The 15,425-nt window shown below is 41.0% G+C and overlaps 1 protein-coding gene across 1 annotated transcript in view; it reads right to left on the bottom strand.

The window, feature by feature from the left end:
- The window catches only part of CCDC150 (coiled-coil domain containing 150), a 45,343-nt gene that overhangs the window by 27,771 nt on the left and 2,147 nt on the right, over positions 1-15,425 (bottom strand). The window contains exons 3-12 of the mRNA XM_066603189.1: positions 15,088-15,302; positions 14,822-15,000; positions 13,261-13,329; positions 12,161-12,277; positions 11,955-12,084; positions 10,073-10,116; positions 8,761-8,853; positions 1,038-1,145; positions 742-866; positions 140-317 (exon numbers count right to left, since the gene is read on the bottom strand). Coding sequence (XP_066459286.1) covers positions 140-317; positions 742-866; positions 1,038-1,145; positions 8,761-8,853; positions 10,073-10,116; positions 11,955-12,084; positions 12,161-12,277; positions 13,261-13,329; positions 14,822-15,000; positions 15,088-15,302 — 1,258 coding nt within the window. The remainder of the gene's footprint in view (positions 1-139; positions 318-741; positions 867-1,037; positions 1,146-8,760; positions 8,854-10,072; positions 10,117-11,954; positions 12,085-12,160; positions 12,278-13,260; positions 13,330-14,821; positions 15,001-15,087; positions 15,303-15,425) is intronic.

The following is a 15,425-nucleotide window of genomic DNA, read 5'->3' as shown; positions in this document are numbered from 1 at the left end:
GTTGCAGAAGATGTCATCAATCAGAAATAAGATGCAACTGTCAAACAAATAACCTATAAAATATCAGCTTAGCATCATCTTGTAAGATATTATGTATAATGTCTGCTAAATAACAAGAATGTGATTAATAGGATACTACCTCCTCTTGTAGCAATGCCTTTTCATTTTCTAAAGCTGCCTTATTCTGCAGGGCAGAGTCCAGATCAGCTCTCAGACAACCAATGGTGATTTCTTGCATCTCTATCTGCACAGTGCTCTTCTGTTGTGTATGTGCAGCTTTTTCTTTAGACACAGTGAGCTTAGCACGGAGGGATTCTCTGTAACAGTATGAATTACAGGAAATTGTTTTATTAGGCAGTTTCTACAGGAAGTAGACAGCTCCGTTTCCACTGCAGTGGCCAGGCTCGGTCTTGTAGGCCAAGTTTCAATTCACTTCAATGTGGGCTAGGTCTGCAATACCAAGTCTGGCCACTGCAGTGAGAACGAAGTCATCAGCTTCCTACAGAATTCAGCTCAGTGCACAAGCACACAGGCCCAGCAAACAGAAAGGGATCCCTGGCAACAGAACCCCTTTGATATACCATTTATGACCTATCCTGCTAATCAGGCCATCAGTATTATACAGTTAGACAACCCCTGTTATGAATGAATCTTACTAGTCGCTATAAGCAAAACCACTTTGTTTTCTCAGAACTTGACTCATTCCTCTCAGCACAAACAATGTAGAAGTGAGTAACTTACAGTTCTCTCTCCAGCTGCGTTCGTTCACTTAGCGTTTTCTGCACTTCCTCACCCAGCTTTGTCTGTACAACCCTCAGCAAGGCTTCTTGTTCTTGCAGTCTTTTTGCCACACTGTCTTGGGCTACCTAGTAGTTTAAAAAGAAAATTAAAAAAATAATACATTTAAAAAAAATAATAAAAAAATGTTTTTATATCTATCTATCTATCTATCTATATACATATACATACATGCAAAATTCTAACTTCAATTATAATCTAGTGGAAGTCAGTAAACAGTTTTCTGAAGTTGCGGGCACCTTGGCTTCGTGCTGGTGCTGTGTCACGAGTTGCATGTTGTGGTTGGTCAGTTTCTGCACAGTCTCAGTAAGTTCTGAGCACTGATTCTCCAAATGCTGATTTAAACACTGCAGAACAGAGTAAATACATCAGTATCAATGTCCGGTCACAAAACACATCATTTTGCAGATATTCACTATTCTTGAGCTCTTGAAATATATTTTTGAAATCCTACTGGAGATCAATCTTCAACACATTTTAAGGGAGAAGCTTCAATACTACTTCTGTATTGCACAGTAAAAGAGGAAAAACTGTACTCAAGCCTTATTCTAATAGTGCAGCTTTTGGTACTCTACTGGTACGATTTCTACTTTCTTTTAGGCCACGACTGCAGTAGGATCTAGAAGGATCTTCCCACATCTGTCCATTTAGCTAATGTGTGTGCAGACTTGGTATCAAAACTACAGTGTGTGAAGGGGGACTAAGGCCTCCCTCACACAGACATTTTTGTACAGCGTTGTGCTGAAAATGTGGCACAACTTTGTACTGCGTTTTTATAGTGTTAAAATCAGGTTGCTAAGCCAGCGAGTCTGAAAAAAAAATTTCCAGCTACCGTGGCTACATTTTTAGCTGCGCTGAAGACGCAGCCAAAACGCTGTTTAAAAAAAAAAAAAAAAAAAAAACGCATGCCAACACTGCAGAAAATGCAGTAAACGCAGCGTTTTTGCAAACGCTCATTCAGGGAAGGCCTAAGGGTACATGCACACGGCACATCCGGATTCCGGCTGTGGAATCCTGCATGGAATCTGGCCCTGACTGTGCCCGACGAACCTGCACACCTGTCATTCTCCGACTTCTCTGTACTGCGGATGGTCCACACAGCTCAATCATTTTTCAAATAGGGTTTTTATTATAAACTTTGCACAGTTTGTCTTCTGCAACTTCTATGTACAAGAGTAAATACAGACTGCACTCTAGGAACCCTTGTATATGGAGCAATTATGATTCTCACTAAATCATGGGAGTCTGGACGATGATCTTCAGTGTAAATACTGCCAGCGACTGAACAGCAGACTATGATTAATTCGGTTATTGCTTAGTTTGTGCAGGTATAAAAATCAAATGGCTATTGACCTGTGTAAACAGGCAGTCATTCATCTACCTACGGCTCACTTCACCTGTTACTGACCGATCATTGCTCCTGTGTGAAAGCCAAGGAGTAACAATTGTCTTGTGTAAAAAGGACCCTCATAGTCCTTTTAGATGGCACGAAATGTGGGGCAAACGATGCCCGACAGCTCATCCCAATGATGCTTGCTCCTGTGTGGTTACACAGTAGAGAGTATCGCTAGCATCGCTCACAGCACTGCCAGCATGGAAGCGGGGCGGCCCGGGAGCGGTCTACCCCCACCGCCTCGGTTCACTCTAAGCAGACAGTCATTCAGAAGTGAAGACTGCTGTTTACACTGAACGGCTCATTGATCAGTTTTCTGCATACAACTATAAAAATGACATCCCTCAGATCCTCGTCACCTCCCTAACTTAGTTTGTGAGGGTATATATATATATTGCCATATGTGTTTTTTATGCTTTTATACCTATATGCAAGTTTTATTCAATTCCAAATGAAAAAAACTTAATACGTCGCCTTAAATCAGATATCCCAAGGTTTTGCAAGGCTTTGCAAGAAGATGTTCTAGAAATTCAGAGAAGATACCGAACCAGACGCAAGGACGCATGTACTTGGCCGATTTCCCAGAAGCCCAGGAACAAGATATCAAGATGTTCAAATGTACATGACTGTTATATGATTTTCACTGTCTCAGTCCGCAAATCCGGACTGCCCATATATGGTTATGAGCCCATCACCCCCTAGTGGTGAGAGGGCAGAGGGTATAAGATCTCATGTAATCTGTAATAAAGTGCGCAGTTTTTTCTCCCGTGTGAGAAACTATACCAGACCTCTGTGTGGTGTCTCTTCTTGCGGCCGGCAACGGGGCAAGTGGGGTGGGCCAGATTGGTGCTGTACTTAGAATTTTAACCCTCATAAATGGCGCAACCAACTGGGGCGGTAAAATCGGAGCTTACAGCGCAATTCACCCGGATCCACGCTACTGAGAAACCGTCCTACTGCAAACCGAGCCTGATCAACTCACAAGAACTCCAGGTAAGACAAACATATATTTATGTTGTGTTTTACACTGCGAGTGTTGCAGCAGGACTGACTATCTGTGGTTTGTGACCGGACGGGTTGGGTTAAGAGTTCTACACGGTAACTCGTGTGGGCTCCGGGTTTGCCGTCATGGACCACTGACCGTGATATGCGCACCAATGGCTCACCCGGAAACTAGTCTGTAGTTTATTTGTACTTTGAAGTCCGTAGCGTTTTAGCGATAGTGGAGATTGTTTGTTGTATCTGCAGAATTTTTTTTTCTCTTACTTTTCATTTGATCTCACAAGAGAAGGGACCCTCAGGTTAGTTTAGTTAGTTGTTAATGGTTTAGCAGAGAGGGATGCATTTTGTGAGATGTCTCATAGAAAGAAGGGACTCTCGGTCGGTTTGCCTTATATATGGGGCTAGCGATTTGATTTCAGAGAGATGCATTTTTATGGGACTGGTTCCATAAGGAGAAGGGACCCTCGGTTGTCTGCCGGTATATAAGGGGCTGACAATTTGAAAATTAAGAGGGATGCATTCTATGGAGCGTGTTATTATTATTTTTGTTGTTGTAATATGCGTAAGACCTTATTAAAGAAGATAGAGCCCCTCAAGGGCTGCCGCCGTGTGGATGAATCTGTAGAATGTAAGAAAACTCTAATGAAAATGTGTGACACCGACCCGCATGGCAGATTACAAAATGGTGTCTGGGAGGAGGTCTTTAGGACCGAGAGGTGCCTTGGAAGACCAAGGTTTGCTAGAAGCAGAGAGACAGTCAGAGAAAGTTACGTATGTACACATTATTTGTTTAAGAAAGTGTCCGTAAGTGAAATGTTGAAAAGTACAGTAAGTGATCAAGAGGGCGTCAGGAGAGTGTCTATTGAAGGTTATATTGGCAGTTAGGTAGGGGAGAAAAGTGCTGAAGGAGCAAGAAAGTCGATAAGTAAGTTACAATGCACGTGATTTGTTGGTAAAGAGAGATGAAAATGTGTATAATACAAGATAGATAATAGATAATGTATAATCCATACTAGGTGGATATATATGTGTATATATATATATATATATATATATATACTGTAAGTGCAAATAGTTAGCTGAAGGGGAGAAGAGTCTGTTGACATATAGCTGTGAGCTTGTGTTCAGTCTCCAAGGTCAGGAAGATAACAGCGAGAGAGAAAATACAATAACATCCTTGGTTAATATCTTGGCTTGCTTGCAATGAATTGAAATGAATTTAATTAGTTATACTGTCTTAGTAGGCAGGGAAATATAGTAATTTTTAATGTATATTCTTACTTATACAGGGGTTGAAAATGAATGTTGTAAGGTCCCAGCATATGTGTTAATTATGATTTCAAATGTTTTTTCAATAGTTTAAGCTAAAACAAATCAGTTTGTGTTTCATAGTCGCGGAGAGATAAGAGGTTTGTTTTAAAAAAGGGTGGGGGCTTTCAGAATTCACTCCAAATTCAGGGTCACAGAAACTAAATACTTCAGCGTTTAATACAGCATATAATAGCTTCAGTAGATAAGAAATATAGAATATTTCAGTCACTCAGCAAACTTTTTCACATAATTTGTCAAAGATAGCGCTCATTCACAATCTCATCTCAATAGAATCATGTACTTTATAAAATTAAAAGCACTCACCTCAATGTTTTTCAACTGATGTATGTATGTTTGTCAAACTTTTTTTGTCCATGCATCTGTATGGACTGGTACACCTTTAAAGGGGGGCGACGGAGCAGACTTGAGCGCATGGATGGATGAGAGTTAGTGACCCGTGTTCAAGCTGCGGTGAGTGATGGAATGTGTGATGTGGAAATTGACTGGGGGTAAAAGTCCTACCCCATGCATGGGACTTTGCTTGGTTGTGATGTGGATGCTTGGACTGTTACACTGAAATTAAGTTGAGAAGACGGACGCAATGTGCCAATATCGAAGGGGTGGAGCTAGATGATGTAATAGTACGTAGTAATGTTTCATCCCTCCTCTCGACGAGGGAGGGGGTGAGCAGCTAGTTTTTTGTTTTGTTTTTTTTTCTCCTGTCTGAAATTTAGATAAGACTGCAGGCAGGAACAGACTAATAATGAATTCACTTAAAGGGATATCACATTTCAAATATTAATAGGTGTTTGTAGATTATTCTTCCCCGATGTAACTCATGTTTCTGCTATAGGTGCTAACATCTTACAGGCCTTATCTGCTTCCATCAAATCTTTTTACAATGTTATAATAACTTAAACCCGGCTACTATTGTTCCAATTGCGTACCCTGGTTTAAAGGGGGGGAGGAGAAGGCATAGGTGATCTAGGTATTGCAAGTCAGCCATTTTAGGTATTGCAAATCAGCCATTTTTAATTTTTTTTGCAAGTCATTTTTACATTTTTAAATTTTTTGCAACAAGGTTCTAATCTTTTTCAAATAGAATACCAGCCTGATTGTCTAGCATTGATGCAACAAGAAAATTTAAGTTTTAAAAAAAAAAAAAGTTACTCAAAGCCCTTGTTAATAATGCATATTTTGAGTTGTTTTTTATAGATGGTACCCAGGGTGATTGACGACTCCACACTGGATATACAGTGGTTGCACAACAAGATGTCCTAAAAGCAGAATGTCTCCGCATGTCGCAGTACAAGAAGCGGAATTAAAAGCACTCACGGAGGCGTGTGGAGTGGCCCCAGGTAAGACGGCAAACATTTACACTGACTCCCGGTATGCATCTGGCATAGCTCATGATTAAGGCCCAACATGGAAGGCCAGACAGTTTTTTACCTCAGCAGGACAGCCAATTAAGAATGATGCAATGGTGCAGAGTCTCATGGAGGCCCTATTTCTACCTGACAAAGGTGGAAAGTTCACACCAATTCCTACACCAGAGAAGCAAGAGGCAACGCCATCACAGGCCACACAGCAAAAGCAGCGGCCCTCAAGCCGTGGAAGAAAGAAGAAAAGAAGAATTTAACAATAATTTTGGACTTTGATAAAAATCTTGGACTTTGATAAAAATCTTGGACTTTGATAAAAATCTTGGACTTTGATTTGAACTTGAATTTTGATAAAAACATTGGACTTTGATATGCTAAAGACTTTACAGTTAAGAAAAGGAAAAATGGACTAAAAAGGGACGGCGTATGGTGAACAGTCAACAGAACTTGCTTACCATAGTCCCTGTGCCCCATGATGGCCCAGCTGACGCACGGAAAGACACACCTCTCGAAGCAGTAATGATGTCGACGCTTGAACAAGGACGGGTGGCTCCTTGGTTTTCTGTAGCTGCTGCATCATTTGTCCAATTTTGCATGATCTTTGCCATAAAGCAACAGGGCAGAAGTAAATTTGCCACACCACACTTGCCTAGACCACTCTACCCATTTCAGGGATTGCAAATTGGCTACACTCAGCTCCTACTTGTTGGGAAGCATGAATATGTGCTTGTTGTTGTTAATGCTTTTCAGGTTGGAGACCTACCCTGTTACCAAAATAAATAAGCAGGTAATCGCACAGAAGCTCATGAATGAGGTAATCCGCAGATATGGGGTACCGGAAGTGATTGAGTCAAACAAAGGTACACACTTCACAGGTGAAATAATGCAACACATCATGTCTGTTTTGGGTATATTCCAGGCTTTTGACACACCCTACCATCCGCGGAGTAGTGGGAAAGTAGATACAAAAGGCGATGGAGGAAATGGTAAAATTTTGAATTGAGTGTCTTTCTATTAGTTTTTCTTTTTTCCAGGAGGATACATGCCACAGTAGCTGAGTTTGGGGAATGATTTTCTTGTTAATTTTGTCATGGGTCTCCCCAAGGAATTGTTAGTAATGCATTCTGTAGTCTCTGCTTTTCTCCCAGGTCCTACAGATGAGTGTCACAATCTGAAACCAGGTGACAGGGTCTATGTAAAAAAGTTTGAGCGAGAAACCCTGTTTGAATGTCCCTACCAGATGTTGTTCACCCAACTGCAGTCAAGCTTGAAGGAAAGCCCACTTGGATCCACACTTCGCACTGAAAAAACTAATGATCCTGCATATCCTTTACATGCTATAATGTGGTACAATTCCTCTAACACACACCTTTGACTACTGTACACTAGCCCCCTGTTTCAGAACAAATTAATATAATGAAATGTGCAATAAGCCTACACTGAGGATGAGAATCCAACACCGCATCGTGCTAAGAGAGACATTGACGCTCCAGGTGGTAACTTTAATCCACATGTACACATAGATACAATAGGAGTGCCAAGGGGGGTGCCAGATGAATTTAATTCTAGAGATCAGGTTAAAGCAGGTTTTGAGTCCTTATTTGCTATTGTCACTGTTAATAATAATGTAGATTGGATGAATTATATCTATTACAATCAGCAGAGGTTTGTAAACTACACCAGAGATGCTTTGCAAGGGTTAGCTGACCAGTTAGGGCCCACTGCATCCATGGCGTTCCAAAATAGAGTAGCCCTGGATATGATTTTAACAGAAAGAGGTGGGGTATGTAATTTTCTGTATGTGTATTATCCCTTTGATCAAAAAGAGTATGAGTAAGGGACTGGATAATGTGACCAAAATTTCCCTTGTTTGAAAAAAATGAAGAGCCAGTTCCGATAATGCCAATCACGTACGTTACCAGAAGAATGGAGAGATGGACTAGTACTGTGTCTGCCTCAGTCTCATAAGATGGACTGTCAGTGGACTTCCCATTTGCCTGGGGAAAGTGCAGAAGACCTTAGGTTCCGGCGGGGGCACACCCTGTGGGGTGTTAACTCGTACAGATAGAGGGTGTGGATGCCCGGAAATAAGCCCAGGGAATCCATGGCCTCCTTCTGAGGTGAGGTAGGGATCCCTCCCTTTTAGGAGTAGGGACTTACGGGCAGTGGAGAAACCCTGACGCAAGGGAGAGACGACCGAAGAAGAGTGCAAGGTCTGATGCTTGATCTCCATATTAAGTTTTTTAGGGGGGTTTGTGAGGGTATATATATATATATTGCCATATGTGTTTTTTATGCTTTTATACCTATATGCAAGTTTTATTCAATTCCAAATGAAAAAAACTTAATACGTCGCCTTAAATCAGATATCCCAAGGTTTTGCAAGGCTTTGCAAGAAGATGTTCTAGAAATTCAGAGAAGATACCGAACCAGACGCAAGGACGCATGTACTTGGCCGATTTCCCAGAAGCCCAGGAACAAGATATCAAGATGTTCAAATGTACATGACTGTTATATGATTTTCACTGTCTCAGTCCGCAAATCCGGACTGCCCATATATGGTTATGAGCCCATCACCCCCTAGTGGTGAGAGGGCAGAGGGTATAAGATCTCATGTAATCTGTAATAAAGTGCGCAGTTTTTTCTCCCGTGTGAGAAACTATACCAGACCTCTGTGTGGTGTCTCTTCTTGCGGCCGGCAACGGGGCAAGTGGGGTGGGCCGGATTGGTGCTGTACTTAGAATTTTAACCCTCATAAGTTTATGGTGCTGTTCGGAGATGACAGATTCCCTTTAACCTAAATATTGTGCGACTACAAATTGTTACATACTTTCTAGACACTGGTGCTAATAAGTGTTATTCTGCTTATGTTACCTGAACTTTCTCTGCTGCTTCCCGCAGAGCAAGAGAGTCTGCTCGGACCTGCAAGAGCTCGGCCTGTTTTTCTTCACACTTCTGCTTCATAATCTAATAGTGAAGTATCAGAAGATGACAACTGACATTACTTTACCCAACAACAATTATTTCAATACCAATAGATTTATTCTCCAGTGTTCTTGAAATAGAAGAAATAATTCTAAGAACTGCATGAGATAGTAGCCAAGTGAAGATGAAAAAATGCTGCACTCATCAGCTCAATGCAAATAAAAGTGTATGTAATCCAACTGAATAAGCCAGTTACATAGCAGGTGAGCAGGTACAACAGTATATTTCATATATGTGAGGCCAGAAGAATCATTGTGTGACAAGAAAGAACGGTTACCCATTGTTGGACCCCGTTTTCACCCGCTACGTAATTGTCTTTTCTCATCCGTATCATTGGGGAACACTGCCTAAAGACTCATAGCTACTGTCACCCAGTTGGATGTTACTTTCTTTACATTTTCTCCTCCTGGTTGGAGCATTCACTTTGTTGTTGCACCTGGTGGCATTCTAAGTTACATTTTCCTTAATACAAAATCTCTTTATTCATTTAGATTAAAGTGATTTTCAGTGACTGCTGCTGCTCATAACCCAGAAGCAACTGGAGGCAGTCACGTGCTGTTCATTGTGATCATCCAAATGACAAGCCTCACTGGCCATCGAAGAGTCACCACCTGAAACCTGTGATTGTCTGAGAAGTTATATGCACAATGAAAAGCACATCACCATCAGCTGACTTCTGGGTTTCAAGCTGTGGCCACCAGGGCTCCAGCGCTGGACGGGGGAGCCTCTAAAGCAGGTGACTAGGTCTTGGTTTTTTCAATTTTGTACACTTGTACACTTTTTTTTCTTAAAGTCCTGGAAAACGTCTTTCAATATGTTCTTTTTCAATGAACTGGTGAGGCACAATGTTTCTAGTGACACAATTATACTGAGGCAAGAAATAAACTTGACTTCTGTTTTATAGAAAACCAGCAAGTATGACACATTTTGAGGCAAACGTCTTTTAAGATGCACTGCCCTAGCCCTGTACTTGAATATCCTGGCCAAGGCAGAGAGGCTTCCGCTTCCCTTCTTGCAAGTAATGAGTCCAATTTCTATACAGGGAAGCTCCAATCATAAAAAGCCGGTCTACATACTGTATATAAGCAATACAACAGCACAGTAACCTTATTTTTTCATCATGTTAACCATTTTAGTATGTTTATACTACTGGAAAACCCCTGTAAAATTTCCTATTCATTGGGCCACCCTAAATCCTTACCTTGATTTCCTCCTGCAGCTGGCTTATATGCGAGTCTTTTGCTTCTAAGAAATAAATTACAAGACATTAATTAAAAAAAAAAAATCTTCTGTTTTTGGCACACATTGTACAAAAATGTAATTTCCATTACTTAAATGGGTTGTACCAAAATGGAAAGTTATCACTAGTGAACAGGATAGGGGGCTACCATTCTGATCAGTGGGAGGAAGGTGGAGGGGTGGGGTGGGGTGGGGGTGGGGGGGGGGGGAATCCCACAGCTGAGACTCCCATCAATCTCCAAGACAGGGGTCCCGAAAGGTCCCGGACAGCGGGTGCACATGTGCATTCACTTCAATTTGAGTGCTGGAGATTGCAGAGTGGTCCTTCCTCCATTGATCACAAAGGTAACTTTATCTTTTGTACAAGCTCTTTAACCTCTTAGAGACGGAGCCCATTTGCACCTTAATGGGCAACTAATTTTTCCAGTTATTTCAGTCACATTCCTAGAGCCATAACTTTGTAATTTTCTCATTGACATAGCCATGTGTAGGCTTGGTTTTTGCGGGAAAAGTTATATATTTAATGACATCATTTTGGGTACATATAATGCATTGTATAAAACTTTTTTTTTCAGCCATTTATTTTTTGGATTTTATTTTAATGGCGTTCAGCATGCAAGATGAATAATGTGGTAATATTATTCTCTTGGTCAATACGATTCCAGCAATACCAAGTTTATACATTTTTAAAAAATATTTTGCTATTTTTGTACACAAGAAAAAAAATGCTTTTGAAGACTCACTTTTGTGTCGCTGCATTCCAAGAGCCATAGCATTTTTATTAAGCTCATCTGAGCTCAATGAGGGCTTGTTTTTTGCAGGAAGAACTCTGGTCTTCATTTTTCCAATTTAACATATAACATTTTGATTGCTTGTTACTCAATTTTTTTTACAAGCAAATTAGCAATATAAATAATATGTTAAATAAATTCTGTGGGTCAGTAGGATTGCATCAAAACCAAATAAAAAAGAATTATTTTTAATCGCTGCATTCAAAAGACTCCTAACACTTTTCTTTTTTTGCCACCAATACTGTGTGAGGGTTTCTTTCTTTTTTGTGGGAGGAGATGTACTTTAATAGCACTATTTGTTGATTAATACGATGTTTTGATCACCTTCTATTCTGATTTTTGTAAGGTAAGATAAGCATAATTAGCTATTTTCGCCATGCCTAAGCATTATTTTCGCCATGGCGTGCATCGTGTGGGTTAAATAACACTCACTTTATCTGGGTTATTACGAACATGGTGATATTATATATCATTTTTAGTTTTTTGACATAGCAACCCATCAATAATTGTGATCACATCGTGGGAGTCCAATGAGTGACAGAGGGAGTCCCCTCCCTTTGTCAGCCTCTTGCATACCGCAGTCACATTGACTGCGGCATTTAAAGAGATAAACAGCAGGGATCAGAGTTTTTTTCCGGTTCCTGCTGTTTGAGCAAGTGCCAGGCTGTTATCCAACAGCTAAGCACCCGTTTGCCTGGTACAGCAAAAATGTGCCAGGCTTCTGATGCAGCGCAGTAAAAAGGAGATTGCATCAGAATGAAGCCTCTTATTAGTCGCTGTCAAAAGGCGTATGGGCAGTCGTTAAGGATTAGACTTTGTATAAAAGAACTTGTCTGTCAGATGCATATGTAGTCAGAGAACTTCTTGTATAAATCTGGCATTTTTGCTAACTTGCCCCTACTTGTGGCTAATACATTCAGTAGGTTTGTAGAAAGTATGGACAATACATGACGAAATAATTTGTATGAATTTTAGGTGAATGTGACAGATTCTTTCAGATAAAACATGGAAGGTGACACTTCTTGCTAAATGCTTCCGTTTTCACATAAATACCCATTTCACTTCTTATTTGCTGTTTGTCCTTTTCAGCTTCCTGACATCTCGATTCTGCATTCTCTAGTTTGTCTTTCATTCCTTTGCCATCTCTGTTAATTTGCTGGCAGAAATGCTGCAGCTCCTGAACCTAAAATTCATAGAGAAAGCTCGTCAGTAGTATATATGCCACATGCCCGCACAGCTCAAACCCATCCGATGCCCACCTGTGTCCGCTCCTCTTCTACAGTATTCCTCATGTCCTGCACTGTAAGAAGCAGAACAGCATGCTCCTCCTCAAGCATCGCCCGCACAGCGGCTTCTTGTGCTAACTTGTCTTGTAACTGAGAAGGAGAGACATATCGAGGTAATCTTACCGATAACCATGACATAGTCCTATAGTCCCATTAATTGTGGCATGCCAAATGTGCTCCTGGAAACTGACATACTCTGTTACTCTATACTGTCTGCAGGCCTACTCCTAATAAGAAATTATTAAATACTACACCAGGTTTGTAAGTTAAAAGTTAGTTTTTTTTGTATGCAAAACTTTATATTCTATGGATAACCCATCATGATCAATCTTTGGGCAGCTCAGGGGTTGGGCCCCCTCAAAATAACAGAATGAAGGCCCTTCACTGCTTACAGAAGCACAGCACTGTACATAGAAGTGTGGTTACATCAGGTACTGCGGCGCAATCCCATTTAAGTGAGAATGACCTGCAGTAGCAGGCACAGTTGTCTGCATGGGACACTATTTATCAAAAAAACTCATGAACAGAAAACAGTAATACTTTTCCAAAAAGGCTTATTATATGTAAACAATTGCATTAATACAGCAATTCTTGGATAGACTCAAGTACCAAAATGATAATCCTTAGTGAGAATTTCCACAGAGGAGCACGGACGCTGAGCTAGAAAACAGTGAAATTGTACGCCAGCAAAATTTCAGGAGGCCTCACCCTTCCTCAGGTGTATATACTGTATATAAGCAACAGTGTGTATTCATGCAATTGCTTATGTATAAAAACCATTACTGTTCATTAGGCATGCATTTTTGTGGATGAATATAAACTAAGGATTATGAGATTTGTTTGCTGTACATGGTTCTACTGAGGCGTCTCATTTGGATTTGCTTTTTGCTGATTATACCGTTTACATGGACCCGTCAGTGGACCTGTGAAAATAATGAAGGGAACGCTTCTGTAGGAGCGGGTGTCAAGCCCCCACTGATCAAGCATTGAAGGTCTATCCCAACGATTTAAATGATTCAAGACAGACAGAAAGCCTTGCAATATGGGCAGTTTTTAAGTAAAATCCACAATACCTTAGCTAGCCTCTGACTCATACAAGCTTTAGTAGCTTTTAGCTCCTCAGCTGCTATAGCCACATCCGTCTGCAAAGATAAATAGAACACATTGTGGGAGGGTGAGGACTATAATGTGCAATACCACAACATGCAATAAATTGGTCTTTTTATTAACAAATCTGATCGGTGGGAATCTCACCGCTGAGACCCCCACCTCTCTCGCAGTGATGTCAGACTGAATGGAGCAACAGTTGTACATGCGTGGCAATGCTCTATTCATTTCAAAGAGAGACTGACAGAAATAGCCAAGTATAAGCGCTTGACTATCTCTAGCAGTTCCACTGAAAATAATTGGAGTGGCGCGATGCATGCACGACCTTCACTCTGTCCAATCTCCTCCTCATTGTAGGGGTTACTATCTCACAGTGAGGAGGAAGGGGGATACAGAACCCATGTGAGACCTCCCACTAATCAGACTTTCATTAGCTATCCTAGGGACAATCCCTTTAATGTAATAAAGACCTAAAGACCCCACTAGTAAAAGGATACCATTAGGATGTCAGGGATTATATGTAGTAATTTGAGAACTATAAAATAACCACATTTACATCACAGGTGAAGTGAAGAAAGTTTAAATACCAACAATATTGTTACTAGTGAAACTTTGGAAAGATTTATTAACAACATTCACCCTAATAAGCTGTACTACAATACTCCAAATTTATAGCGTGCAAGAACTAAATGGCAGATACTGCAGATTTAAACGATCACGACAACTTGTGTGATTATGTAATAACTAGCTACCTTGAAAAGAGTTGTCAAACAGGGTAGCTTATTCTGAAAAGTCACCTGAAAATTTAGGTAAGTTTTAAATCAGTATGGAGGACTATAGGTGGCGGTGAATTCATCCTGAATGATCAGGATGTAAAACACGTTGCTGAGCCCCTTTGGATTTCCTCAGCAACACTAAGGCTGGGGTCACATGTGACGAAAATCCCGCAGAATGACTGCACTGAAAAACTGCGAGATTGCGGCGGGATAAGCGCAGCTTCAAAACCCACGGCCTTTAGCCGCTGCGGCCATCTCCCCTCGTAAAGAGGCCGCTGGGGAAATGAAAAAAAGAATTAACATGCTGCATCTTTGTTTTCTGCGCAGCATGTCAATTTCAGTGCAGCTTGGCCGCAGCGGGTGGCTGACATTTTTTGTAAAATCTTGTCTACTTTGCTGGCTAATCCCAGGATTAGGGGCTGCGGGCGGAATTGCCGTGCAGACATTCTGCATAGAAATTCCACGGCAATTCCGCCCCGTGTGAACCCAGCCTTAGAAAGACATGCCATATACTATACATTATGCAAATGACAACCCCAACGTATATGTGCTCTGCAGGGCATCACTGCCCCTTTGTACTTGCTTTTCTTGAGGTCAAAATGCATAGATCTCAGCAATAAGTTTTTCTACAACTAGAGCCATAATTCAAACATGACTTGATTTATAAAGTAGAACATATCTACTTATGTATAGGTTATCTAGGATATACCAAGCATTACACCCACAACTTTGTTCATATTTCTATAGGGACCTTAGTGGTTGTGGCAATCTCCAGAGCTGCGCTCAGCCTCTCCCTGTCTTGCCGTTCTCTTTTCTGCTCCTCAACTGCACAGTTCAGTCTTTGGCGCAGCCTCATAACTTCCAGCTGTGCTTCTTTCACGTCTTGGGCATGTTCTTCTTGCATCTGAAGCAAACAATGCTCAAGTTCACCTAGGGATAGAAAAGTATTAAAAATCTGCAGATGCAAAGGGTTTTCTTCTGCGTTTTGTACCTTTTCGGCTATTGTCTAGTTCTTACCTGAACGTTTTGTGCTCAATTCCCGATCTGTGTGCAACCGGAAAATATTAAGTTTCAAAGTGTGCAGCATGCTTTCCATATGACACATGCGGGTGACAAGATCTTCACAGTTTTTCCATAATGTATCACCATCTCCAGTGAACGCAGGCCGGGCCCTGACTGGGCTGATTGGGCGAATATGGTCAACAGATTTTAATACTTGAAATTTTGTGAATCTGATGGAAAGCAATACAGCATAATTACTAGATGTGCCAAGACCAGCGAGTAATCATAATCAATCTAAAGCAGTAATAATGGATGGGGTTAAACAGTGTTGATATGGGTCATGCTCACATTTT

The sequence above is a fragment of the Eleutherodactylus coqui genome, chromosome 1 (assembly GCF_035609145.1).
Source record: "Eleutherodactylus coqui strain aEleCoq1 chromosome 1, aEleCoq1.hap1, whole genome shotgun sequence".
Taxonomy (NCBI): domain Eukaryota; kingdom Metazoa; phylum Chordata; class Amphibia; order Anura; family Eleutherodactylidae; genus Eleutherodactylus; species Eleutherodactylus coqui.
Note: the sequence above shows the minus strand (reverse complement) of the source record. Positions and strands in the feature narration are given on the sequence as shown.